Genomic DNA, 27,856 nt, shown 5'->3' with positions numbered 1-27,856 from the left:
GTGATGAGAAAACTGCAACAGACTTATTCAAAATCAGAGTTAGCACTGGCCAAGCCAGGATTTAAGTCCAGTAGTTTGATTCCAGAGCTTGCCTTTGACTACTCTGCTAAACTGCCTGGATGTGGATTTTATTGAATAAACTTTCATATCAAGTAGTCAAGCTCTTTATGATGATGATAAAGCTCTTAATTGCTTGATACTTTATAAATATCATCATTACTACACACAGCTCTGCAAAATAGAGTTCCCCTCCCCTGTTTCATTGACTTCTAAGGCAGTCCTCAGACTTTTGGACTTGATGGGCAGGTGTGTATAGGGGGACAATTGGAACCAGACATAGACTGCCAACTTTTAAATCTGTCAAGATTAAGGACCCTTTTAAGAACATTGCAATCCACCATCCCCATCCTTTCATAAAAGAAAAGAATTTTTATCACCAAAAAGGTAGGAAGATCATAATTAGAACAGGAAAACAATAAATTTTGTTTTATGAACGACTATATTGTATTGTCCCAATCTTTCTTATTTGGCCACACACCAGCGAAAAATGTGTTCCAGGCTAACACCAAATCAGAGTCCATTTGGGAATGCCTGGGTGACACAACTGAATCCAAAGGGGTGATGAGCTGAGTCCAGATTCAAACTCCAGTCTGACTGCAGAGCTTGTGCTCATTGCATCCAGTCATGACCTCTAATTTCGGTCTCCCTTGCATCGCCCACCTTTAACCCCAAGTAGGGGGCCAGGGAGAGTAGTCTCCAGCAGCCCAACCAGTGGCCTAGCAGTTTCTGTCCCAGTCTAGTTTGTAAACACCAGAGAGTAAGTTCCAGGGCAACGCCATGTGAATGACACACCAGGGGGAGAAACCAGAGGCATATCTCAGTATCCCAGAAACTGTCAAGGAAGCAAGCAGCTTGATTTTACATATTAATTAAAAATTAGAAGCCGTGCCTTTTGGTTCCTGTATTTACTTCACTCATTCTTAGAGTTCTTCCATCCTACCTGCATAACATAACATTTTATTTTGTTGCCTCTCATTACTGGTATTTCAGCTTCCCTGTCTATCTCTTAGTCCTTGGTTCTAGTTTTGGCAGATTTTTTTTTCTTTAATTTCTTTTAACTTACGAGCACTCTTTTAAAGACACTATTAAAATTACTCTTTTATTTTACTCTCTATCACTAGCCATTTCAGTGATAAAACATTCTGTAATTATAATACTTTTTTGCATATAGTCTCATTTGATCATCACAATTATCTATAAGGCCGATATGACAAGTGGTGTTATCTTCATTATACAGACTAAATTTGGTATTGGAGAGAAGCAAAACTTTAACCAGGAGTTGAAAATAGATTTCATATATTAGAATGATGCTCTTAAGTTAACAACTGAAAGGAAAAACTTGAATTTTCTTTACTCACATTTTCAATTCTTCTGGCCACTACACATGGGATTTTTTTCCCCCACACCCAGCAGTTCTCCAATTCTCAGCAGATGCTGACTGGGTTTGCTTTAATTTAACTTAATTCTGACACTGTCCATACGGAGATAGCTTCAGATCGCATAGGTTAAGGGTTCAGTCCCAAAAGACTGCCCCTACTTGAGATGCCCGTTGCAAGTCCCAGGTTGTGACCCATACTTCTGACCAACTCTCTATAAATTGAGGCTTCCCACAACCCCCTCCTGTTTTGATGATTTGCTATAACGGCACACAGAACTCGGAGAAATACTTTACTTATATTTGCTGATTTATTATAAAAGGATACAACTCAGGGACAGATGGAAGGATGCATAGAACTAGGTATTCATGGGAGTGGGGGGTGGGGAGACATAGAGCTTCCTTGTCCTCCCTGAGTGTGCCACCCCCCAGCACCTCTATGTGTTCACCAACATGAAAGCTCATCCGATCTCCTCATTAAAGAGTTTTCAGGCCCTGCCCATTTCCCTTTCTGGAGGTTCTGGAGTGGGGCGGAAATTTCCTACTCTAATCACTTGGTTTTGCTGGTGACCAGCTCTATCTTGAGGCTTTGTAGTAGTCCACCCTAGGTGGACCATAAACTCAAATGTGATCAAAAGTGGCTTCTTATGAATAACAAAAAATACTCTTATCATTCAGGAAATTCCAAGGATTTTTAGGAGCTCTGTGCCAGAAACTAGGGACAAAAACCAAATATATTTCTTTTTTTTTTAAAGATTTTATTTACTTGTTTATTTTTGCGGGGGCAGAGGGAGAGCAAGAGGCAGAGAATCTCAAGCAGACTTTCCACTGGAGCCTGTGTTGGGGCTTGACCTCAGGACCCTGAGATCATGACCTGAGTGGAAATCAAGAGTCGGACATTTAAATGACTGAGCCACCCAGGAGCCCCCCCCAAATATATTTCTTATTATACCACAAGTACTGATTACAAAATGAAACTTTTTCAGATTGTCTTTGATTTAAAGTAAAAAGTATTCCATACTATATCTTAGATTTGCCCACCTCACCAATATACTGCAATACTAATCCAGTCTTTTGGTACCAAAGTTTTAATTTTGACAAATAATGCTCTCTCCTGGAAGAACCACACAAACACATAATCAATGCTACCATTTCAATCTTTTTAAAATTTATTTTGAAATGATTTGAAAGGCTTTGGTTGCATACATCATACTTCTTGGCCCCTTCATACTTCACTGTGTTTTCAGAACAAGGATATCTCTTCCATATGATCATCAAATACAGAAAATTTTACAATACTTTTATTTAAGCTACAGTATATCTTCCAGTTTTGCCAGCTGTCCCAATAAGTGTCCTTGATAGCATTTTTTTTAATTCAGGTTTTGCATTTAGTTGTCGTATGTTCAGTCTTCTTTAAATTACAGTAGTTCCTTACTGTTTGTCTTTCACTGACTTTTTAGAGTGACCCAATTATTTTGTTGTATATCCCTTATAATTCTTTATTATTATTATTATTGAAGTATAGTTGGCATATGACATTGTATAAATCTAAGGTGTATAACATTAATTTGATATATTTATATATTGTAACATGATTGCCATTGTAGTGATAATTATCACCTCTCATGTTATGTAGTTATCATTTCTTTTTAGTGGTTGGAACAATTAAGATCTAGTCTCTTAGAAAGTTTGATGATTATAATACAGTATTATTGTCTGTATTCACTATACTATGCATTATATCTTTAGGCTTTATTTCTTAGGACTCTCACTGCAAGTTTGTACCTTTAAACATCTGTCCTAGCCTCCCACCCCAGTCCCCATCTCTCATGATTCTTGATGTCCTTATAATCAGATAGATTTTTTGTTTTTGTGGCCACACTTATATGAAATATCCAGAATAGGTAAATCCATAAAGATAGAAAGCAGGTTGGTGGTTGCAGGTACTGGAGGAGGGGAAGAACTGTTTAATGGGGTAGAGTTTCCTTCTGGGATGGTGAAGATGGTTCAGAACTAGGTGGAGGTGGATTGTACAACATTATGGATTTTCTAAATCCCTCTGAATTGTTCACTTTAAAATGGCAAGTTTTGTTATGTGAATTCACTTCCATAAAAATTAACTTAAAAAACAATCCCACTGTAATGGTTTGCTGCACCCCGTATACAAACCTTGATTTCTAAGCCAATAAAAATTCCAGTAAAAAACTTACTGCAGGATAATTGCAGTGATTTGTAATGATTAAGATAAATGGGCTTTGCAAAGTGATTTTGAGTGGGAGAATTGATATGCAGAAGAATCTATTATATTCCCATTTTAAATATTTAATGTGTAATGTGTTATGTAGAGTTTTCCATTTTGGGAAAACTTCCCGTGTGTTTGTGATGGTCGTGAAAGGGCAAAAACATGTTTTCTAGCCAATTTGCATGTTTTTTAATATTAAATAACAGGTTTTTTTGAAAACAAAAAAATAGTACATTACATTTAAATGCTGACTATTATTAGTACATTAAAATTGTACAGCTAGATTAAGAATTTGAATAGCTTCTCTTCCTCTGAATGTTTATCCTGCAGGCTTTCCTGTTACTTACTTTTCCACCTTCAACCTAAACTCCCATATGCATTTACATGGACTGCATGTCTTTGTTTACTGATGTTACCTTGTTTCTTAATCTCTCAACTTACTTATTTCTCTCATAATTGGAAGATACATGCCTTGCCACACTTGTGGCTTAGAAAAAGAATAAATGTTTAGGGGCACGTGGGTGGCTCAGTTGTTAAGCGTCTGCCTTCGGCTCGGGTCGTGATCCCAGGGTCCTGGGATCGATCGAGCGCTGCATCAGGCTCCCTGCTCGGAGGGAAGCCTGCTTCTCCCTCTCCCACTCCCCCTGCTTGTGTTCCCACTCTCGCTGTGTCTCTCTGTCAAATAAATAAATAAAATCTTAAAAAAAAAAGAATAAATGTTTAGCACACTGTAGTCTACAGTATACACAAAATAGCAATGATTATTAACTAGGGACTTAGAGTATTGTCAGGAAAAGTCAGTCGGTGTCTTCGCCCAATTATTACCTTTTTTTTACAACGGTTACAACCTATAGAAACATAAATGTACTTTAATAAAGCTTTTTCAAATGTGGAAAATTAAGCTTTCTATATCTGCTTTTGAAAACTGATACCTGATGTGCATGCAGTTCTATATGTTTCTCATCCTTTGTTTGCTTCTTTTTCCCCAGGTGAAAGGAAAGATGTTGTCCCGGTTGAGAATAGTTGCTACGCCCTGTACTCTCGTGTGTCGTCATATGCACATAAGAGAAAAAGGCAAGACACTCATGTTGAACCCAAGAACAAACAAGGTTAGTAACATTAATACTAACATAACATTTTCTCTCTTCCTGGTAAAGGTTTGATATATTTTAGACTGATAAAGTATGAACTTTTTTTATTTTGTAGCTTTATACTAAAACTGTTCAGAGGTCGGTGCTTTTTCTGCATGACTCTCCACTTTTCTCCACATGGCAAGAATCATGACTGCTTTATGGCTCCCATTTCACCCCTCACAACTTATAGAACCAGAAAAAGATTGACTTTGTTTCCTAGTTTCAGCTCAAAAAAATCCCTAGTATAGCAATCTGGCCAGGACTTTTGGCCAGTGTGGGATATTTAGATTTACCCAGCTCAAATCCAATTGAACCCTTGGAAGATGGGGTTAAAATTGTAAAATGAAATTTTATCTAATGTCTATACCTCCACCCAGCTTTTTGGGCACAAATCATTGCACACAAGTGCTTTTGTCCATTGATCTCACAGTACTGCTTCAAAGTGGAGAGACTTCTGACCCCCTCTTTATACTCTTGGGGCAGAAGTGATGGGCCTTATTGATATCTAGTCTTGCCTTTATTCCATGTCCAAGCTGTGTTCAATCGGTAAGCCCCTCTCTATTTTCTAGTGGTGATATTAATTAGTAAGTACACATACTTCTAGAAAGAGATTTCTTTACGGAAAGCTTGTAAGAGGATACATTGAGTTCATTGTGATATGTGAAATTTACCTCTTGGGAATAATGCATTCAGATTAAGGTGTGATTTATTTTAAAACAACGGTCATCAGAAATTTGCCAATCCCACTTGTTTCCCATGATGGGAGTTGAGGATAACTAATTGTACAGTATGATATGTTTTGAAGGATTTCAGGCCTACAAAGGGAAATTGACCAAGGGTTACCCAGAGTGCCTTATCTGTGCATTTTTGGTACCTTGGACAGAATGAGAATTCAGCAGGCAGTAGTGAATTAAATGAAGCTTAACGAGGGATATTCTAATCCTCTCTTGTTTTTGCCTCGCTTCCCCAAATCTTGCTTGCTCTTCAAGATGCAGCTCATTCAAAATCCAGTTCTCCTGTAGAGCCTTTTCATACACCATAGACTGGAATAATCGCTCCCTTCTCTGAAACCCTGTAGCAGTTTTTATCTTCCTGTTCCTATGGCAAGTAATCAATATCTGTTGCTGTGTGCTTCCTTTCATGTCTTAAGTTGTCATTGAAGTAATTGTTGGTATTTAAATTTTCATGAATTTATATTTCTTAACTATATTTCAGGTTCCTTTGGGGCAGGGACCATTCAAAATTTTATATTTTTTACAATGCCACGGATATAGTAAATATTTGCTAATTGTTGTTCTTATTTTATTTTTATCCTTACAGAAACTATTTAAAATGTATTATGAGGGAATTGTGAGAAATGTATAAAGTACATTAAGTGGCAAATTAATTTTAAGGAGGAGGGTAGTCTAAAATGCATTATGGTACTTCTGTAAAGAAAACAAAATCTAATGCTCTGGCCCTCTGAAATCTCTAAGGTTGGATAGCATCTGTAAGATTACCTCATTACCCCTTAAGCATCAAGAAGAGTTTTTTGTTGTTTGTTTTTAAGAAGGAACATAGACTAGTGATTCCTGATTTGAGGGTCATGAACTCCTTGGGAACTTAAAAGGAATCAGGTTTGTGCTTCAAACATTGTAGGCTTAATGTTTTAAGAGTATGTTGCTGCTATGATTAATAAAATAGTAGTTTTAGGCAGTATTGAATTCTTTTAAGATTGTCTATAATCTTTTAAGATGTTCTATCTATAATCACTGTCTACTAAAGGCAGACCTGTTACTGTGTCTGTCAGGCTTTTTCATTGTGGTAAATAGTGTACAGTTTACAGTTGTAACAATTTAGAAGAGTAGAGGTCAGTGACATTAAGTACATTCAGTGTGGTGCCTCCATCACCTAAAATGGAAACCCAGGAGCCATTCCGCAGTTACCTTCCCCTTCCCCCTCTCCCCTTCCCCTTGGCAACCACGAATCTGTTTTCCTATAGATTTGCATATTCTGGTTTGAACATGAGATTCTTTATGAAATTTTTTAAAAGTCCTTACACTTCAAAGGAATGGACATCATTGTGCTAGGTTATAAGCAGGAGTTTCGGTGTGAATTTGAATTTACTAGCCATGAAACATTCACTCTTCACTTAACCTCTCCAGACCTCAGTTTTCTCACTGAAATCATGTCGGTAATACAGCATTTTGAAATGTTCAAAAGGCTGTGCAGGTGGAAGATTGGGTTTCCCCTTTTCTCCTCATGCTCATTTGGTAACCTTTTTAAATAATTTTTTTGTTTTTTTGTTTTTTTTGTTTTAAGATTTTATTTATTTATTTGACAGAGACACAGCGAGAGAGGGAACACAAGCAGGGGGAGTGGGAGAGGGAGAAGCAGGCTTCCCACTGAGCAGGGAGCCCGATGTGGGGCTGGAGCCCGATGTGGGGCTTGATCCCAGGACCCCGGGATCATGACCTGAGCCGAAGGCAGATGCTTAACGACTGAACCACCCAGGCGCCTCTAAATAATTTTTTGAAACTCAGCTCTGCGTTCTTTCCTGTAGGAAGCATGCACTTTCCAGTTGTACCTGGAGCACTGGTTTTATGGTTCTTAGTTCTGTGAGGGTTTTGTTTGTTTTTATTTTAACTTCCCCTGGCTAGATCTCTAATAGTAAACTAATTCAAATTTTTCTTATTTTTTGCATAAATAATAATTATATTATGACTAATAAAAGAAAGAAAAATCACATTCCTGCAGTTTATCATCTGTTTTTATTTTGCCAAATCCCCTTAAAATTATATTTACTGGGACACCTGGGTGGCTCAGTCAGTTAAGTCACTGCCTTCCACTCAGGTCATGATCCCAGGGTCCTGGGATCAAGTCCCACATAGGGCTCCTTGCTCAGCAGGGAGTCTGCTTCTCCCTCTGCCTGCTCTGCCTGCCGCTCCCCCTGCTCGTGCTTTCTCTCTCTCTTACAAATAAATAAAATCTTTAAAAAAAAGTATATTTACTTTGAAGATCATAGGATACAATTTTATATGCCATTTTACTACTGGGAAGAGTATATTATAAATAATCTCCATGATGCTTCATAAGCCTTCTATATATGGCTGCATAATAGTCCAGTAGGTAGATTTAGAATCACAGAGACTGAAGAGAGACCCAGTTTGACCCTTACAGGCTTGTAATCTTCAGTGTAGATATAACCTCTTTGGATCCCAGTTTCTTCACCTAGACTGTTGTGGAGAAAAAGGAAAATTATAAAGCTACTTTAGGCACTGTAAATTCTATGTAAGTGTGAGTAACTCCTTTCAGGGGATGTTTTATAATTTAGTTAGCCATGATGCTATTGTTGAATATCATTTTCAGTCTTGACATTATGAATCATTAGTTATTAGTTAGCAGCTTTGTAAGTACGTATTTGGTAACTTCCTAATTCCTGACAGTTTATTCTGACTGCACTTGGAGGGAAACAAATAGAAGGAGATTTTTCTTTCTTCCCAGTGTGTTTTACGTATACATTCAAATCTAGTTAATGGATTTTTATCAATATTGGCTTATGTGAAGAAACTGGGTGTGTCTAAAGGAAAATAGCTCAGGGGATCTTTCGGGATCAGCCGAAGGAGGCACACTTCCACTATGTTAATTGGGAGGGTATTGCTGTGGCATAGATGAGAAAAGGGCAGACATGGTGGGACAGGTGGCTGGGGGGCGGATGGAGAGAGGAGAAGTGGGCTGTTAAAGAACTGATCAGGGCGTTCATTTGAAGCTAATGTCATCTTTGCGGGGGTTGCTTCACTTATTAATACCAGGCAAATTTAAGCATTTGATCAACTATTAACATAAATACTTAATATATAAAATTGTTGTTTAAATCATTTTAACTTCTACCCTCCATGATAAGTAAAATGCTTTCTTTTTTAACTTTTTTTTTTTTAAGTAGGCTCCACCCCCAACACGGGGCTTGAACTCATGACCCTGAGATCAAGACCCAAGCCAAGATCAAGAGTTGGACACCTGGGGCGTCTGGGTGGCTCAGTCCGTTAAGCATCTGACTCTCGATTTAGGCTCAGGTCATGATCTCAGGGTCGTGAGATGCAGCCCCGCGTGGGGCTCCGCACTCAGCTCAGAGTCCGCTGGAGATGCTCCCGCTCCTTTTGTCCTTCCCACTGATCTCACACTCTTTCTCTCTCTCTCAACAAATAAATAGTGGGGCGCCTGGGTGGCTCAGTTGGTTGGGCGGCTGCCTTCGGCTCAGGTCATGATCCTGGAGTCCCGGGATCGAGTCCCGCGTCGGGCTCCCTGCTCGGCTTCTCCCTCTGACGCTCTTCCTTCTCGTGCTCTCTATCTCTCATTCTCTCTCTCTCTCAAATAAATAAATAAAATCTTTTAAAAAAATAAATAGTAAAATCTAAAGAGTTGGACATCCAACTGACTGAGCTACCCAGGCACCCCAAATAAAACGCTTTTGAGTATCCCTTAAACCTAAGTAGGAGATAGGCAGTGACACCTTGTGTAGCCAACTCGTTTATCTTTGGCAGTAGGGTAAGTAAATCACCTTTAAGTGAACTAATCAGTTCATTTAAATCTAAAGTTGAGGGGCGCCTGGCTGGCTTAGCATTCGACTCTTGATCTCAGGGTCATGAGTTCATCCCCGCATTGGGTGCAGAGGTTACTTAAATAAATAAATGAATAATTTTAAAAAATGAATGAAGTTTAGCTTTTCCACTTTAGCCTTGTACTAGCGTGGGAAAAGGAAGTAAGGGTGACAGTTTGGGTTTTACATCTTTTATATATCCCAGCCTCAGGTGAAATATTATAAGGAGAAACATGAGGTGCAAAGATTTAGTGATTTCAGTCTCCTTCCTTTTCTCCTTTTCCAGTATAGCTAAAGATTTGTCAATTTGGTACATCTTTTGAAAGAACCAACTTTTGGGTTCACTGATTTATTTTTCCAGTTGTTTTTTCCGTTTTCTATTTCATTTATTTTCACTCTGATCTTTTGTATTTCCTTCTTTTTTGCTTCAGGTTTAGTTTGTTCTTTCTCTTCCCCACTAGTTTCTTAAGGTGGAAGTTTAGATTATTGAATTGAGATCTTTCTACCTTTTTAATGTGGACACTTACAGCTCTAAATTTCCCAGGAGGCATTGCTTTCACTGCATGCCCATAAGTTTTGGTATGTATGTCTTAATTCATCTCCAAGTATCTTCTAATTTCCTTTGTGATTTCTTCTTTGGTCAGTTGGTCATTTAGGAGTGTGTTGTTTAAAATCCATGTATTTGTGAATCTATACTAGATTCCTTCTATTTTTGATTTTTCTATTTCCTTCTATTATTGATTTTTAATCTCATTGCATTATGGTTGGAGATCATACTTTGGATGATTTAAAACCTTTTAAATTTATTGAGACTTGTTTTATGGTTTAATATGTGGTGTGTCCTGGAGAATATTTTATGGGCACTTGGTTTGAAGGATGCGTATCCTGCTGCTGTTTTGTGGAGTGTGACATACACGTCTGTCATGTCTAGTCGCTTTATAATGTTGTTCGGGTCTTCTGTTTTCTTCTGATTTTCTGTGTAGTTGTTTTCTCCATTATTGGAAGTGAGGTATTGAGGTCTCCAACTTGTCTTTCTTCCTTGGATTCTGTCAGATTTTGCTTCATGTATTCTGGGCCTTTTTCACAGATGCATATATAATTGTTACATCTTCTTAATGGATTGACCCTTTTACCATTATAAAATGTCCTTCTCTATGAACAATGTGTGTTTCACAATCTATTTTGTTTGTCATTAATTTAGCCATTCTAGCTCTCTTTGGATTACTATTTACATGGTATATGTTTTTCCATCCTTTTACTTTCTACCTAATTGTGTTTTGAATCAAAGTGTGTCTCCTGTAGACGGCATAAAATTGGATCATGTTCTCCATCTTGCCAATCCATGCCTTTTTATTATAGATTTTAATCCATTTACATTATATAATGGTTGATAAGATACAATTTATGTCTGTCATTTTGCTGTTGGTTTTCTAAATGTCTTATCTTTTTTATCCCTCTCTTTCTCCATTGTTCCCTTCCTTTGTGTTAAATTGATATTTTCTAGTATACCATTTTAATTCCCTTGTCACTTCTTCTACTGCCATTTTCTGATTTCTTTTCTTAGTGGTTTGTCCTGGGAATTATAATTACCATCTTTGTAACAGTCAAATTCAGATTGATTCCAACTTAATTTTAATAGTACATAAAAACTGTTCCTGTAGGGGCGCCTGGGTGGCTCAGCCGTTAAGCATCTGCCTTTGGCTCAGGTCATGATCCCAGGGTCCTGGGATCGAGCCCTGCGTTGGGCTCCCTGCTCAGCGGGAAGCCTGCTTCTCCCTCTCCCACTCTCCCTGCTTGTGTTCCCTCTCTTGCTGTGTCTCTCTCTGTCAAATAAATAAATAAAAATCTTTAAAAATAATAATAAATAAAAAATAAAAACTGTTCCTGTATATTTCCAACCTTTTGTCTGCTTTTTCATAAAAATTACGTTTATACATTGTGTGACCATCAATACAGATTTATAATTATTTCTTTGTGTAGTTGTCTTTTTTTTTTAAGATTTTATTTATTTTTTGACAGAGAGAGACAGCAAGAGAGGGAACACAAGCAGGGGGAGTGGGAGAGGGAGAAGCAGGCTCCCCACTGAACAGGGAGCCCAATGCGGGGCTCGATCCCAGGACCCTGGGATCATGACCTGAGCCGAAGGCAGACGCTTAATGACTGAGCCACCCAGGTAGCCTGTGTGTGTGTAGCTGTCTTTTAAGTCAGGTAGGAGAGACGAAGAGCCACAAACAAAAAAGAATACATTGATACCGACTTTTATATTTACCTATATGGTGATCCTACCTGTGTTCTTGATTTCTTCGTGTAGATTTGAGTTACTATCTAGTGTTTTTATTTCAGCCTGAAGGACTCCCTTTGATATTCCTTGTAAGACAGGCCTGCCAACAACGAGTTCTCTATTTTTATTTGAAAATATCTAAATTTCTTCTTCATTTTTGGATAATTTTGTAAGGATTTAGAAATTCCTGGCAGACAGTTTTTTCTTTCAGCACTTTTAATATGTCATCCTATTGCCTTATGGCCTCTGTGGTTTCTGTTAAGAAATTAGCTGTTCATCTTTTTGAGGATCCCCTGTACATGATGAGTGACTTCTGTCTGCTTTCAAGTTTCTTCTTTTGTCTTTTAACAGTTTGAATATGATGTGCCTAGGTGTAGATCTCTTCGAGTTTTTTTTCTGATTGGAGCTGTTGAGCTTCTAGGAGTTGTGTTTCTTCTAGGGGTAATGTTTCTCATCAAATTTGAGAAGCTTTTGGCCATTATTTCTTCAAATATTCTTCTATCCTTTTCTTTCCTTGCCTTCTGGGACTCCTGTTATGCATATGTTGGCACACTTGATGGTGTCCCACAGGTCTCTGAGGCTCTGTTCGTATTTACTCATTGCTTTTTCTTTCTGTTTCTCAAACTGGATAATCTCAATTGATTTTTCTTGTGTTTGCTGATCCTTTCTTCCACCTGCTCAAATCTGCTCTTAAGCCCCTCTGAATTTTTTTATTTCGGTTATTGTACTTTGAATTCCAGAATTTCTATATTTGGTTCTTTTCATTGATATGCTGTAGTTAGTGGGATATCATTCTTGTACTTCCCTTTAGTTCTTTAGATGTGGTGTCTTTTTGTTCTTTGAATATATTTAAAATCACTAAAGTCTTTGCTTAGTTAATACAATGTCTGAGCTTCCTCAGGGACAGTTTCTATTAACTACCCTTGTTCCTGTGTGTGAGCCAGACTTTGTCTTTTTGCATGTCTTACAATTTTTTGTTGAAAACTGGACATATTCAATAATGTGGCTGCTCTGGAAACCAGATGTTCCTTCCAGGGTTTGTTGTATTGCTATTGTCTATTTAGTGACATTTCTGAACTAATTCGTTCAATGTGTGTAAAGTATAATCGAACGACTTCTTTAAAGTCTTTATTCTTGTTTTGATATGCCCACGAAAGTCTGCTTTGTTAGCTTAGTACTGGTCAACTAATGACTAGACGGAGACTTAAATACCTAAGGGCTCTGTGTACACGTTGGGGCATGCCTTTAGGACTCAGGCAGTTTACAACTACACATCAGCCTTTGCTTCCTGCTTACACCGAGGCTCAAGGTTAGCCAGAGGTGGGAGCTAAGGGCCTTCCCAAATCTTTCCTGGACTTGCCTATAGCTCACGGTGACCGTCTAGATTCTTAGGAATATGTCAAGCTTTTCAAATTCTCACTCACCATGTGGACATTTTGTTCTTCAGCTTTTCGTTTTCAGCTTTTTGGTTAGTCTATTGTTTGCCTCAGCTGTTATCCACTGCCTTAGGCAGCTGCCATGTTAAATAATTACCTCTGATTGTTTTCAACAAGCTCTTCTGGAGAAAAAGCTGTTCACACTGGGTGAACTCCAAATCAGATTAAATAAAGATAGCCTTGCAAGTGGGGTCTTCCACTGAACCACCAGACAGGTCAAATAATGACAAATTTCCTGAGTATGGGGCTTTAGTATTATCTCTGGCCTCCCTCTAGTAGCTGCCAGGCTCTGTTTTTCAAAGTGATTGCTTCATAGTGATTGCTGTTTTCTAGGCTACTATGGAGCTGGGGAAGGAAGCATAGGAATAAGGCAAATAAAAATGTCATGAAGCTTGCTGTTCTTTTGAGAATTCAGCTGTTTTTCTTGAATAGAATGTTCCCTGATTAATGAACCCTTTGGTGAGTTTCCAGAATTCTGAAGAAGTTTATTCTGATCACTTGGCCAGTGTTCTTATTGCTTTTATAGAGGAAAAGATTTGGGAAGTCCTTACTCTGGCATTTTCACTACCATCAGTTGGATGAAAAGAATTAAACACACAACTGAATATCAGAAATTGGAAAAGATTTTCTTATGACATATGTTAATTTCTTCCTAAGTATCATTGCTTCTTTTGCCCTCTTCACCTCAATGTCACCTCTTTCTAGCTAAGGGTAGCTTCTGTCATCAGTTTGGTCTGTGTTCTTCCAAGCTGTATTCTGTTAATTTCATTTCTAATGTATGCAGGCATCTGTGTATAATATGTATTTTATGGGGGTTTTCTGAACATAATAGTCAACACTGAGTGTGTTTGATTTGCAGCTTGCTTTTTTTTCTTAACTATGTGTCTGGGAGATACTTCTACATAATTGGAAATCTGTGTTTAAGTGTATGGTGTGTCATGGTATGGAAATACCATAGGTTCCTTAACTGTTCCGTAATTGATGGACTTTTAGTTAGTTTGTAATAGTCAAGAGAACTAGAAACAGTACTATAACTAATCTTTTTGTATACGCCTCCTTATTTTATGTATGAATATTTCTCTAAGATGGCTGTCTAGAAGTAGTGTATATACATTAAAATTTAAGAATATTTTTAAGTTGTCTTCTAAAAACTTAAACCTGTTTACATTTCCAGCAATGGTATGTGAGAGTAACTCTTTCACCACACCCTTACCAACACTAGAGATGATCAGTCTTACAAATTTTTTACAGCCTGGGCAAAATGATACCTTACTGATTAAAAAAAATTTACATTTAAATTGCATTTTGTAGGATAGCACCATTGCAACCTCAGTAAGCAATAATTTTTCATCCTTTTCTCCTTTTTAGGGAATGGCATTTACATTACAAGAACGACAAATGCTTGGTCTTCAAGGACTTCTACCTCCCAAAATTGAGACACAAGATATTCAAGCTTTACGATTTCATAAAAATGTGAAAAAATTGAATGGCCCTTTGGAAAAGTAAGAGTTGATTAGATGTTTAGTTATTTATTGATGCTCTGATCAGAAAAATTGGGAGCATAATGGTTATTATTGTATGAGAAATATGCAGTCTTATAATAAAGTTTGTGTTTTAGGCAGTTAACTATTATAATGATTATGTTTCCTTTATTTCACCGAATACTTGCGTTCACTATTCTAAAATTTAGCAGAAATCTATTTTTTAAGCTTAAAATCACAGAGCATTTCAGCCTTGAATGGAATGTTAGAAGCAAAAGCTATCATCTGATTTGTACCCTTTCTGTTCAACAACTTTTATTAATCCTCTACTTTGTGTGTGCCACTGTACTAACCACTGAGGTTGTAAAGTAGGTAAAAGATAGGTGACCATTTAGTATATCATCCAATCCAGTAACACACAGCCCTGCCTTCTAGGAGCTCATCAGTAGTTATACTGTGATCATCATTGTACTCGATACTGCAATGTGCCAGGACAATGACAAAAAGGTACATGCAGAGGATGTTCTGAAAGTTCAGCCCCTAGCCAAACTTAGGGAGTCCGTTAAAGCTTCCTAGAGAAAGTGATGCCTGAGCTGAGTTTTAAACAGTATGTTACAGGTGGCAGGTAAAAGGAGAAAGAAGGGCAAGGTATTCTGTGTAGAGGGATCAGTCTGAATGCAGAATTAGAAATATCTTTTGGGTTTGTTAAGTACAGGAAATTATTGTTTGATGACAGGTGAGAGTGGTTTCTTTGATCTGTCGAGGCAAAAGGAAGAGAGCACAATAGACTGAGAAATGATTGAGAGGAAAGGAAATGCAGACTTTTTCAAGAAGTTAGGTAAGGGGATAGGAAAGACACTGAACAGTAAGTAAAGCAGGCCTTGGGTTTATAGTCCTGCTTGGGGACTATATTTTGTGGGGAGTGGTATTTTTCAGGCTAGAAGGAAGTTGAAGGAGCTTGCGCTGTGAGGAATGAGCCCAGAAGAAAGGGTAACTGATAGAACAAGATCCCAGAGAATGGAAAGGGACATAGGGTCAACTGCAAAAGTAGAGCTCATAGGGTCAAATGCAAAGATAGCACTGGGTTGAGTACAGAGGTCCAGGGCATAGGGTTGAGTGCAGAGGTAGAGGCTGGCCTTGAACAAGAAAAAAGAACAGCTCATTCTCTGAGGCAAAATTGAAGATAATATACAGACACAGGTAAGGGTAAACTATGTGGGTGGTGGAGCAGAGCTTGTGAGATCTCATCCCACCTGATGACCTTGATTCTCTCTATGATATAGAATATGAAGCTTGTGGCTAAGATTTATAAGGACCAAGGTTAAATAGAATTGGTAAGGAGAGTGATAAATGTTTAGAACAGCCATTTAGCCAAAAGTGAAGCTGAACAAGGACAGATTAAAGCATGGGTAGGCCCGGAAGGCCTAGTGGCATAATCTTATTTGTATTGATGCCATTCTGCCCAGCAATGTTATTTTTCCGCAGAAAAGGTGAAATGTAACAGTAATTCAGGTTTGGGGTTTGCTGGGCTGGCAAAGATGCTACATTAATTCATTCAGCTAATACTCATTCAGGGCTTTTATGTGCCAGGCATTGTTTTAAGCTCTAGAACTACAAAAATGAGAAATTCAGCCCTTGCCTTCAGGGGGTTCATGGCTGGAAAAGACTGACGCTGTGGCAGGGTAGTGCAGTGCTAAAAGTGTGGGGGTGTTCCACAGTGGTGAAGATTTGTTGAGAGTGAGAGGCTTGATCATGGGATCCAGAGTGGGGAAAAAAGAGAGGCCAGGAGGGATCCTAATAGAACAGGAGGAAATGAAGCGATCCAGATGCCAGAGATCTCCCTAAGAACTGTGAAGTGGGGCATTGTATAGCTAGCCAAAGGGGAGAGGGTTATGATCAGAGTACTGCATTAGTGGCATTCGAGATTTCTGAGCTGTAACAGTCCTAGATGAGGACAAGATCCAGTGGGAAGCATTCAGAAGAGTGACCAAAGTGAAATGAAGGTGAAAGTGAAGCTACTGGTATTATTTCTGCCTGCAGTAGCTACATAGGAAATATTATTCCTCTTATAAATAGAATCACTTCTCCCTACTTATTCACCAAATATTTGCCTACCACTTATATTCCATTAACTTTGCTAGTTACTGGAAATACAGATTTATATAAGGCAATAGTCCCTAGCTCATGGTATCATCCAGTCTGGAGGGAAGACAAAGTCAGGAAGTGGAGTGAGAATTGTAGTAGGAGAGTAGGGTGCTGAGGGACCTGAAAACAGGAAAATCTGTGTAGATATGTGTAGTGGGGGAGGGGAACGGTCAGAAAGGGAGAGTGTGCCACCTGTGTTTCATTCAGGGAGTGTAAGTATGGGACTGTGCATGGATAGAGAGTGTTCCAGGCAAGGGGTGCCTTGTATGTAGCAACACCAAGGTAAGAGATGTGGTGCATTTGAGAAACTGAAGTAATTTCAGTAGGAAGATGAGGCTAGAAAGTAGGCAGAGGTGTTGTGAACTATTTTAGAAGCATAAGCCTATTTAATGGGTGTTTGGAAGGCATTCAAGGAGAATAGAAATGGTCAGAGTTATTTTTTTAAGAGAAGAATAGATTGGAGCAGGGGAGCAAAGTTCTTAAGGTGGGGCGCCTAGGTGGCTCAGGCAGTAAAGCGTCTACCTCTTGATTTCAGCTCAGTTCCTGATCTCAGGGTTGTGAGACTGAGCCCTGAGTTAGGCTCCATGCTGGCGTGGAGCCTGCTGAAGATTCTCTCTCCTCTCTCTGCCCCCACCTCTAAAAAAAGAAAGAAAGAAAGTTCTTGAGGTAGCCCAAGTGAGAAATGATGTTGGCTTGGACAGAGTGAGGGTGGAGGGGAGTTATAGGTATATTGGAAAATTATTTAGCATGTGGACACTGTAGGTCTTGTTGATTTATTAGACTAGGGTAAGACAGAGTGGGAGAGGAAGAAATCAGGAATGGGATCTCAGATTCCCATTCGGTCAGATGATAATAGGAGGAGAGACAAGTTTGAGTAAAAAGTAATGAGTCTGCTTTACACATATTTAATTCAGGATGATCACTGGCTTTTTTCTTTTTCTTTCTTTCTTTTTTAATAGTAGAAGCATCTACAGCTTATTTTTTTAAGTTCATTTATTTTATTTTATTTTTCTATACCCAACATCAAACTCACAACCCTGAGATCAAGAGTCACACACTCTTCTGACTGAGCCAGCCAGGCACCCTGTCATTGGTTTTTTCAAGTCAACATTTCCCAGTTTTCTAAACTTTTTTCTTGAAAAGCCATTATTTATATATGTATACAAATTTACCATTGCCTTTGTGTACCTCTGCACTCTGTATAGACCTAATGCGTTTAAGCTACTGGATTCTAACTCCACAAGGACAGGGGTCACTTCTTACATCCTGGGAGTCCAACATAGTGCCTGGCACATAGTATTTAGTAAATACTTGAATGAGTGCCACTTTATTTATTCATTTTTGTTTTTTTATTATGTTATGTTAGTCACCATACATCATTAGTTTTTGATGTGGTGATCCACGATTCATTGTTTTCGTATAACACCCAGTGCTCCATGCAGTACATGCTCTCCTTAATACCCAACCCCCCAAGCCCCTCCCCTCTAGAACCCTCAGTTTGTTTCTCAGAGTCCATCATCTCTCGTGGTTCATCTCCCCCTCCGATTCCCCCCCTTCATATTTCCCTTCCTTCTCCTAATGTCCTCTGTGCTATTCCTTAGGTTCCACAAATAAGTGAAACCATATGATAATTGACTTTCTCTGCTTGGCTTATTTCACTTAGCATCATCTCCTCCAGTCCCATCCATGTTGATGCAGAAGTTGGGCATTCATCCTTTCTGATTGAATGCCACTTTATTTTGCTTCCATATTTACATGTCAGTCACCTTAAAGGTTATTTCCTTGTGAGTAGGGTGGTCTCCTGGTAGTCTTTGCATTTCTAGTGCCTGGTACAGAGCCTGACTCACAGTAAGGGCTCAGTAAATGTTAGCTGTTGTTTCTGCTGTTCTCCTCCTCCTCCTCTTCTTTGTTATCGTCATCTACCATTTAAGACCATTTTTATTTTTGTTAATTTTTGTCCTTGGTGTTAAATAATGATAATTTAGGGTTTTGTTTTCTGGTAGGAAGGGGAGTCCTCAGTTTTAGATGTTTACATATAACTTCTAATTCTAAAGGCCAAAACTTTGAGTGTAAATGCTGACTGATGTCGACATTATTTACTATGCTTAATTTCAGATACATCTATATAATGGGAATACAAGAAAGAAATGAGAAGTTGTTTTATAGAATTCTGCAAGATGATATTGAAAGTCTGATGCCAATTGTATATACACCAACAGTGGGTCTTGCCTGTTCCCAATATGGACACATCTTTAGAAGACCTAAGTAAGGCTTATTTTTAAAGAAATATTTGTAAATGATTATTGTATAGGAAAAATAGCACTCCCTAATACCTCTTACATTTCTCCTTTATGTATTACAGTCTTATGTCAATCACATTTCCCACCTAACAAAAGCTTAAATTGGACAAAAAGGGGTTAATAAAAACCCAGCTTGTTCATATCTTGTTTTTGTAGAAATGGCAGCATTCATTCCTAATCTTCTGCAAGTTATTATGATTGGTGGAAGAACTGTGCATTTCTGTACAAAAATGGGGGATACTATTAATCTTGGTGGCAGGTTCTCCAGAGTTATCATTAATGTCAGTTTGACAGTCTGCCCACATTAAAAGATTCTAATTTTTTTGTTGGCTTTAATTTCTGTTGTTCTTTTTTTTGAGCTTCTCCAGATTTTCATTCAAATAGTTCTAGCACCTCAAATATTTTAAATAGAAAGAGTATGGGAATGGGCATCTACTTAAGTCTTTCCATAAGTCACTTTCTCCCTCTGAATCTGTTTTCTCGTAAAATAAGGATGCTAGCACCTATTAAAGAGCAGCTGAGAAGGGCAGATGAGGAACTGATGGGACAATTCTTTGTAAACTTATGATTAATTTGTGTTTTCTTGTTGCGTTCCTCTAACCTATTGGCATTTTCAACAGTCCTCACACCTTTCCATGTCCTGCTTACATATCGATACAAATGTAGACCTTCAGACAACGCATTATAGCATTGATCTTCACTATGCCCTCATCTAGCCCATTGCAAGATGGGTCACCAGTACAGACTTTAATGTGTGTACAAAACACCTATGGGACTTAAAATGTTGATCCGTGCCAACCTTCCTCTCCTTCCCATTCCCAAGATTCTAACGAAAAAGAGAAAGTTGTGGAGGTCTGGATTTTAATGAATACAGTTGGTGATGGTATTGCAGGTGTTCCGTGGAAGGAACTTTGAGAACACTGTTCTATGTGCTGCCATCAGTTAATGTGTGTTAAACAGTTTGTTAAGTTAACCCAGCTGTTCAGCTCTTTTATAGTTCTTTTTCATTCAGAATAGTGGTTCTCAATCCAGATTAAAGGACAAGGAGAAACTTAAAAATATATTTATGCCTGGGCCCCACCTGTAGAGATTCTGATTCAGTCAGTCTGGAGTTGAGCCCCCATGTAGGTGTTTCATAAAAGTTCCTGGTATAGTTCTGATGTGTACCCAGCGCTCAGAACTGACATGAAGCATAAAGAACATGGCTTTGGGGTGAGGGCAGGTACTGTGTTTTTTGCGTAGAAAATGGTCAGTAAATCTTGATCTAAAATCCAGGTGAGTTAAATCAGAATCTTTGGGGATGGGACTCCTGGCATTTTTTTAAAAAGCCCATCAGATGATTATATTATTCACCTATGGTTGAGAAACTGTTTAAACTGATTTGAGTTAGGATAGTAATGTCAAAGTTGAGATACCAATCAGAAAGTTAAGTTTAAGAACCAGTTTGAAGGCACTGGGGGCCTGTTGGCCTTCATCTCTACCTAACCTGTTTTCTACAACCTATGTTTCTCTCCCACCCCTTCTTCCTTCCTCTCTTCCTTTTTAAAATTCTGGATGATTTATCTCAATTGGATAACAGTATACAGTGTGTTTAAAATAACTTTTCACTTTTTCCTAATGCTTCAAGGACATCCTCTTTTGTGTGAAGTTACTATACTTCTTTCCCTTCCTGCTCTTTCAAATTTCAAATTTTCAGTTTTAGTGAGTTTTAATATTAGTTTATATAGCTTTATTATGCTGTCCTGCATTGGTGGTTTATTTTTATACTGCTTTCTACCGGAGGTGTATCGAGTTTCTTCCTGGGTAATACGATCATGTCATTTAATAATGATCTTTGTTGCAGCTACTGTGTGAGCAATGCAACTACAGTTTGGAATAGTTGAAAATATTTCAAAATAATCCAGTGTGATTTAGCCAAATCTGCTTTGAAATGATACTGTGTCTTGATGTTTTATTAAAATATCTAAATATTCCAGTTATGAACAAAAACTTAGGAGAAAACAAAAAACTGTTGTGAAATGCAAAGGTGTTTTTGTTCTGTTGCAGGGGATTATTTATTTCAATCTCAGACAGAGGTCATGTTAGATCAATTGTGGATAACTGGCCAGAAAATCATGTTAAGGTACTACTAATAGCACAACCTTCCTCTTCATAATCTTTTTTTTCCTTCTTTGTAAGTTACCTCTGAATTTCCAAGAATAGTTTTCATTGTTGCTCTGATTTATTTTGCACTTGCATACATGCAGATTTTGTGGTCTGAGAAGATCATGATAGTAATAATTGCAGGATGGGTCACCAGTACAGAGTTCGACTCTGGGAATGAAATGGGAGTTAGTTCACCAGGTGAACCTGTCACTGTTGATACCACTGGTGTTTCCTACCTTCTCTCTATTGCTTTTCTGTTTCTATTAATATTATTCTAGGTAGAGAAAATAAAATGCCATAAAAACTTTCATTTTGGTGGGTGGTGAGAGGATTTATGACACCTTTTTTCTTCTAAATCTCAGATAGATTTAGATCCTTAAGCAAATATAAAACTCTTAATGTAATAAATATAAATCTGGTCCATCTGGCTGTCTTTCATAAAATAAAATTTAATGATTAAGATCTTTTGACAGGCTTTAGTGCTTGTTACAGGCAGTAATCTTACTTGCCTTTATAACATGTCTTCCTCACCAAAATAATCTTTGATGAATAATCATGAGTTCTAATAATCTAGAAAAAATTTAGCCAGATAATTAAACTCATAGTATCATCTTCAAACCTTGAAGATAGGGTTTTTTTTTATTTTATATCTCTTTTCCCCACACTGTTGTTAAGGTGTTTCTTGTTTGGCCTAGGTTATTATGTGGGAGCAGCATATTGTTCATTTCTAACCTTGTTTTTTTCTTCTGGTTAATCTCTATCAGAAGTTTGCCTGCCTCTCCCCAGTTTAGTTTTTGTGAAGATATATAAGCTGATCCTCCAGTCAGAAACATTCTGTTTCTAAATCAAAGACAAAGGGAAATCAGATCTAGTTCATCTTTATTTTACACCTAGATTCTAGAAATCCTAGAATTTTAAATATGCTTGGTTGGTTTACTTTGGTAGTTAAGAAACAATATTATTTTTAAAAATGAGAGTGAAAATAAACAATCTTTTTTCAAATGCTTTTTAGTACCCCACTTTTGACAACTTTTAATTTATATATATATTTTTGTAATTAAGGCTGTTGTGGTGACTGATGGAGAGAGAATTCTGGGTCTTGGAGATCTGGGTGTCTATGGAATGGGAATCCCAGTAGGAAAACTTTGTTTGTATACAGCCTGTGCAGGAATACGGCCTGATAGATGCCTGCCTGTGTGTATTGATGTAGGAACCGATAATCCAGTGAGTAAAACTATTTTCCCCCTTGGATCTTCCTCCTATATTTAAAAAACGAAAGCTTTACTACATTCTTCTTTTGAAGATAATATAAGATGGGAAAATTTTGTGATTAAAGTTAGCCTTTGTCTTAAACTGTGCTTTTTATATTTATACACATAATAGTAAATTAAGTCTCTTAAGAGTTTCTTGAAGAAATGTAGTAAGGTTTTAAAAATTACATTAGTAATTTTTTTATTTTGCAATTTTTGTTCTATAGAACATATTTAAGCTGCTTAGGTAACAAAATGATTTTATTTTTACATTTGGTCTATTTTATAGGCACTCTTAAAAGATCCGTTTTACATGGGCTTATATCAGAAAAGAGATCGATCACAACGTTATGATGACCTGATTGATGAGTTTATGAAAGCCATTACTGACAGGTATTTTTTTTTTTTAAGTTTGAGTAAATGAAAGAGTCTTTAATAAAAGAAAGGAACCAGAGTTTTGTTTTTCTTTTATCTCTTTTGAAGATGCATAGAAGGAGATTAAATTTTTGAGAGCTTGGGTTCTGTCCTGCCTGCTTAGATGTACTGAGACTGGTGACACCCTTTGTATTCTGCCTTGCTCTCCTGAGTTGTCTGACCTCATGTGGCAAGTGTGCATTCCCTGCTCCTGCCAGACCCTCACTATTCAGTTCTAACATGCAGAATCCTCCATCTAGACATTCTGTTGTTCCTTCATATTTGTGTCCAAAACAACTCCTTCCCTTAGCAAACTGCCCATCTTCTGTTTAGCCAACCTCTCTATTAATGGCAGCAACATTCACACTCTGGCCAAAACTTTTGCTCTTGATATTATCTTTGACTCTTCCTCCTTCTCTGTCAACCTCCTCCAGAGTCCATCAGTCCTCAGACCCAGATGGTCCTACCACTTAAATGCCTTAGAGATACATCTCTTTTCCATTGCCACAGCCTTTCTGCAGATCCTCTTTCTCCGGGATGCTTCTAAACCTGCCTCTAATTTCTCTCCTCTCCATTTCATCTTCACTTTACCTCTATGTTAATCTTTTTAAAATGTGCACTTTATCATGTCATTCTATTGCTTGAAATCTCTCAGTGGTTCCCTGTTGTCATAGGGTCAAGTCCAAGCTCTTTATGATCCAGCTCAGCCCTACCTTTTACATTGCTCGTACATAGAACATACTAAGAAAATTAATGCCTTTTCAGAGTTAAAGCTGACATATCTAAAACTAAACTTTCATCTTCCCAGAAATTGCCATCTCCTCCCTTCCCTCACTTTCCTACCTTGGACAATCAAATAGTATCTTCTTAGTCATCCAGATTGTCCTGGCACTTGAACAGCTTTTCCCTTAACATCTCAGGTGGTCCTCATCAAGTTCTGTTTGTTCATTCTAATGTCTCATAATTGTCCCTTTAACTTCCCATGGCTTCTCCTTCAGATTTTCTTGTTCCCATACCATAGGAGCCTTCTAGCTGCTTCTCCACACACCAGACTATGCTGCATTATCACTGGCAGGTCTGTCCTTCCTAAAGAGAGTCTTTCCTTTCCTGAAGCCCTTCAGTGATTCTATATCAGATACAGAATAAAATCCCTATTCCCTAATTTTGCATTCAAGAGTCTACCGTATCTGGCCCCAACCTACCTTAACTAACTTCTCCTTATCCTTTCATATAAACCCTGAAATATATAGCCTGACTGCTGAAAATTTAGGGTCACCAAAATACACCTTGTTTTTCTTCCTGCCTCTTTACTTTTTGTTCTTTGAGGGCCCAAATAAAGTCTTACCTCCTTTTCAAGCCTTCCCTTACCCCAGCTCATCAAAATGCCAGTGAACTCCTACGGAAATTATTTTTTAACCTCTTATTTAATATATACTTTCCTGTGTTGCTGTTTAACTCCTAATATAATAAGAATACACATATCAAATATATACTTTATGAGACTCAGATAAAAATCTCTTCTTAGGAAGTTATTTCATGCTTATATGTGCTGGGCAACCTTGTAGGCACTTGGAAATCGCTTATACCAATTAATATCCCATAGATTCACCCCATAAATTTTTCTGAATAAGTAGTAGATTTCTGCATTTCGACTCCAGTTTTCACAGGCTCTGAAAATTGCCAGGTGGCCTTAAATGGACTAACATGATACATTATTTTTAAATGGGATCATAAGGAATATTAGACAGGAAAGCTGTTTAATAATGGTATTTTCAACACAGCCATTATGGATTTTGCTGTTTTTAGATATGGACAGAACACACTTATTCAGTTTGAAGACTTTGGAAATCATAATGCATTCAGGTTCTTGAGAAAATATCGAGAAAAGTATTGTACCTTCAATGATGATATTCAAGGTAAAGCAAAAAGAAAAGCTTAGGTTTTTTATCTCTCCTTCTTTAAATGTTTTTAATCTGCCCTTTTTTTATTTAAAAAAAATCTTTATTTTGGGGGGCACCTGGGTGGCTCAGTCGGTTGAGCGTCCAACTCTTGATTTCAGCTCAGGTCGTAATCTTGGGGTCATTGGGCTCTGCACTCAGTGGAGAGTCTGCTTGAGATTCTTTCCTTCTGCCCTCCCCCTGCTCTCCATTCATGAGCTCTCTTTCTCTCCCCAAAATAAAAAAATCATTTTAAAAAATCATTATTTTTCTTACAGGAACAGCTGCAGTAGCTCTAGCAGGTCTTCTTGCAGCACAAAAAGTTATTGGTAAATCATTCTCAGAACACAAAATCTTATTCCTTGGAGCAGGAGAGGTAAGTTTTTGTAAGCTTTTAGAATTTAAAACTAAAACTCTCCTTTAGAATTGGAAAAATGCAACATAATGAGCTTCTAATTTTGTTGCGATCTTGTATGAAGTGAAAATCTCTGTTGTAAAGTAGGTAATTTAAAATATGTTTAAAGATAATACTATGTTTAGAGAGAATATCACAAAGAATCAACTTTTGCATGATTTGTTAGGGAATAAACCAAATATTCCTCATAACGTATAATCCTCATATATAAAATAATTCAAGCATTGTATTATACCCTGGTCTTTATTTTTTAAATTTATGTTTTGTTGGACAGGCTGCTCTTGGAATTGCAAATCTCATAGTTATGGCTATGGTAGAAAATGGCGTCTCAGAAGAAGAGGCACAAAAGAAAATTTGGATGGTTGACAAGTTTGGTTTATTATTTAAGGTAAGCTATTTAAATCTTGGAGAAGCAAAAGAATGTTGTTACAATGATACTTTTAGTTTGACTTTTTAAAAATATTATCAATTCTTAAAATATTGTATCATACTGAACTATCTAGATTATATCAGTTGGAGACCTTCCAGTATATTCTCAACAGAAATCCTCCAGTCTCCTTTTTGTCTTTTATAGACCCTTGCTTCATATTCAAGTCATAATCTCCATGTTGGCACCAGTCATATTCTTTCTTGCTTTGTTCTCTGACTCTTAAGACATCAAGTAACCATATAAATAAGATTGTATTTGACCTTTCTAAAACTAGGTTTTTAATTGGAACTCAGAAGTTTCTAATTGAATCGTTAGCAAGACATCCAACATTTGAGCAGAAATTCCTTAACCATTTAGAGATCTTAATCCCTTGTAACAGTGTGAGAGAAATCCACGGACCTTTTCCTGAAGCCTGCTCATGGATAAGAAAGAGCTTCCAGCCCAGATTAATTTAGTGTCCTTTGCACCTGCCTGCCTTCCTAGCATTGATTGCCATTTTTAGTAGCTTAATAAATGCATTTTATCTTATACTGTGTAACACGTTAGGTAAACCATTTCATAGTTAAACCATTTCATAGTTGAATCCAGTACACAACGCTGATGTCTTTTTGCTGTATATAATGACATACAGCTGTTACTTGAAATATACCTCTTTGGAGCAAGCTTATTTCAATGTACTTTGTTTCAGTTCTGAAATCTTTTCTTCTTAACTAGTACTCACAACTGTTGGTACAGAAAATAAAATGAAAAAGTGTGTGCATGAAAAGTCTTGAGTGCTTAAATTGTACATAATTTAAAATTGTAGTTTAAAATGTACCAGACCATTGTGATAAGACTACAGGTATCTCATTTAATCTTCTCAAAAATTCTGTGAAGTTTTACAAATAAGGAAACTGAGGATCTAAAAGGGCAGGTGACTTTTCCAAGGTCATATCCAAACAGAGTGTGAAGCCTGTGCTTTTGGCCATTCAGCTGGGCTGCCTTCCAAGTGAGCTATAACCACTGTATTTGCTTGTATATAAGATACAAAGATTATAAACTTTGTACTTTTAGAAGGCTATTGGCAGAATACATATTGTTCCTGGTACACAGTTTGGTGCTTCTTTTTGTGGTGTTGGTTTTCACAAATTTTTTTTTGTTTCTTTTTTATATTTGTAACAAGTCAAGTCTAGAATGAGTGTGCTGTTGGCTAGCACAAATGAGAATCCCTGTATATCTGCAAGTTCAGGGTATTTTCTTCTTTTAGGGTGTGTGAATAGCTTGACCTATGGGTTTTAGGTGTCTAGACTCTCCTGCTGACCCAAACACTGCCCTCCTTTTTGAGACTTTTAGAGTTTCCTGTTGAACCTGCATATTGGAGAGCTGTGATCCTCCTGGGGGCAAGCATAAGAAGCCCCTGTCCTGAGAACCTGGATCTGTTGTGGCTATATGTCAGTCCTTTAATTAACTTCCCATCCAGCTGATGATAGTGTGCTGCTTTTCCCAGACCCCGCTAGTTCTTAACTGGGGTTATCCTGGAGTTCTGATGGAAAAATTCACCTCTGCTGTGGGGTCTCCTGTTTTGCCAAAATAAGGATATGGATTTCTCAGCCTGCTTGGTTTTTGCATTTGATATATTTTTGACCACTTTAAATTGTTGAGAAATTCTTCACTGTTCTAGTTTGTCAGTGGTATGTCTCCTGGCCTTGAAACACTAATAAAGATTTAATTTTTATAGTTTTTGGCTTAGGATTTCGGGAGGAAAGCACATTTCTTCATTCAGCCATCTTGAACCAGAATTCCCTGTTCCTCTTGTTTCAAAACTCTTGCTAGTACAAGTCCATGATGTCTGTCTTCAATTCAGAAATTCCAAAAGCTCTGAAATCCCAAAGTTTTTTTGAAATTGGTAACAGATCTGATTGACTTGAACTTATCTGGTAGCAAAACCAGAGAGGGTATTTGTAGTCTCGACCTTTTGTACTTAGTGTACTAAATTTTGTTCAGTTTGGTGTGCCATGGTGGGGGGATTTATAATATTTGATATATTACCATAATACATTTATAAAATATGAAAGTATTTTACATCTAGCCCAGATAAGGGATTCTAAGCCTTTGTGCCATATTGGATTTAGAAGCCCTTCACAAAGCAAATGAGTTTTTGACAGGGACTAGAAAGTTTCTGCTTATGACGGGATTTATGTTTTATATCTGAGTTTTGTGGACACAGCAAGATAGAATTGGAAGATAGAGGCTGAAG

General features: G+C 37.6%; 1 protein-coding gene across 3 annotated transcripts in view; it reads left to right on the top strand.

Annotated features, from left to right (window-relative positions):
• ME2 (malic enzyme 2) overlaps positions 1-27,856 on the top strand; it is a 53,760-nt gene that overhangs the window by 2,852 nt on the left and 23,052 nt on the right. For all 3 annotated transcript variants that reach the window (XM_028098414.2, XM_088019425.1, XM_028098415.2), the window contains 9 exons: positions 4,667-4,786; positions 14,472-14,605; positions 18,845-18,994; positions 21,076-21,151; positions 22,237-22,398; positions 22,714-22,817; positions 24,645-24,754; positions 25,054-25,151; positions 25,465-25,578. In XM_028098414.2, coding sequence (XP_027954215.1) covers positions 4,679-4,786; positions 14,472-14,605; positions 18,845-18,994; positions 21,076-21,151; positions 22,237-22,398; positions 22,714-22,817; positions 24,645-24,754; positions 25,054-25,151; positions 25,465-25,578 — 1,056 coding nt within the window. In that variant the 5' untranslated portion in view covers positions 4,667-4,678. The remainder of the gene's footprint in view (positions 1-4,666; positions 4,787-14,471; positions 14,606-18,844; positions 18,995-21,075; positions 21,152-22,236; positions 22,399-22,713; positions 22,818-24,644; positions 24,755-25,053; positions 25,152-25,464; positions 25,579-27,856) is intronic.

The sequence above is a fragment of the Eumetopias jubatus genome, unplaced genomic scaffold (assembly GCF_037043125.1).
Source record: "Eumetopias jubatus isolate StellerSeaLion01/CBP00866 unplaced genomic scaffold, mEumJub1_p1.0 scaffold_16, whole genome shotgun sequence".
Lineage (NCBI taxonomy): Eukaryota > Metazoa > Chordata > Mammalia > Carnivora > Otariidae > Eumetopias > Eumetopias jubatus.
The sequence above is the reverse complement of the archived record's forward strand: the minus strand, read 5'-3'. Positions and strand labels throughout refer to the sequence as shown.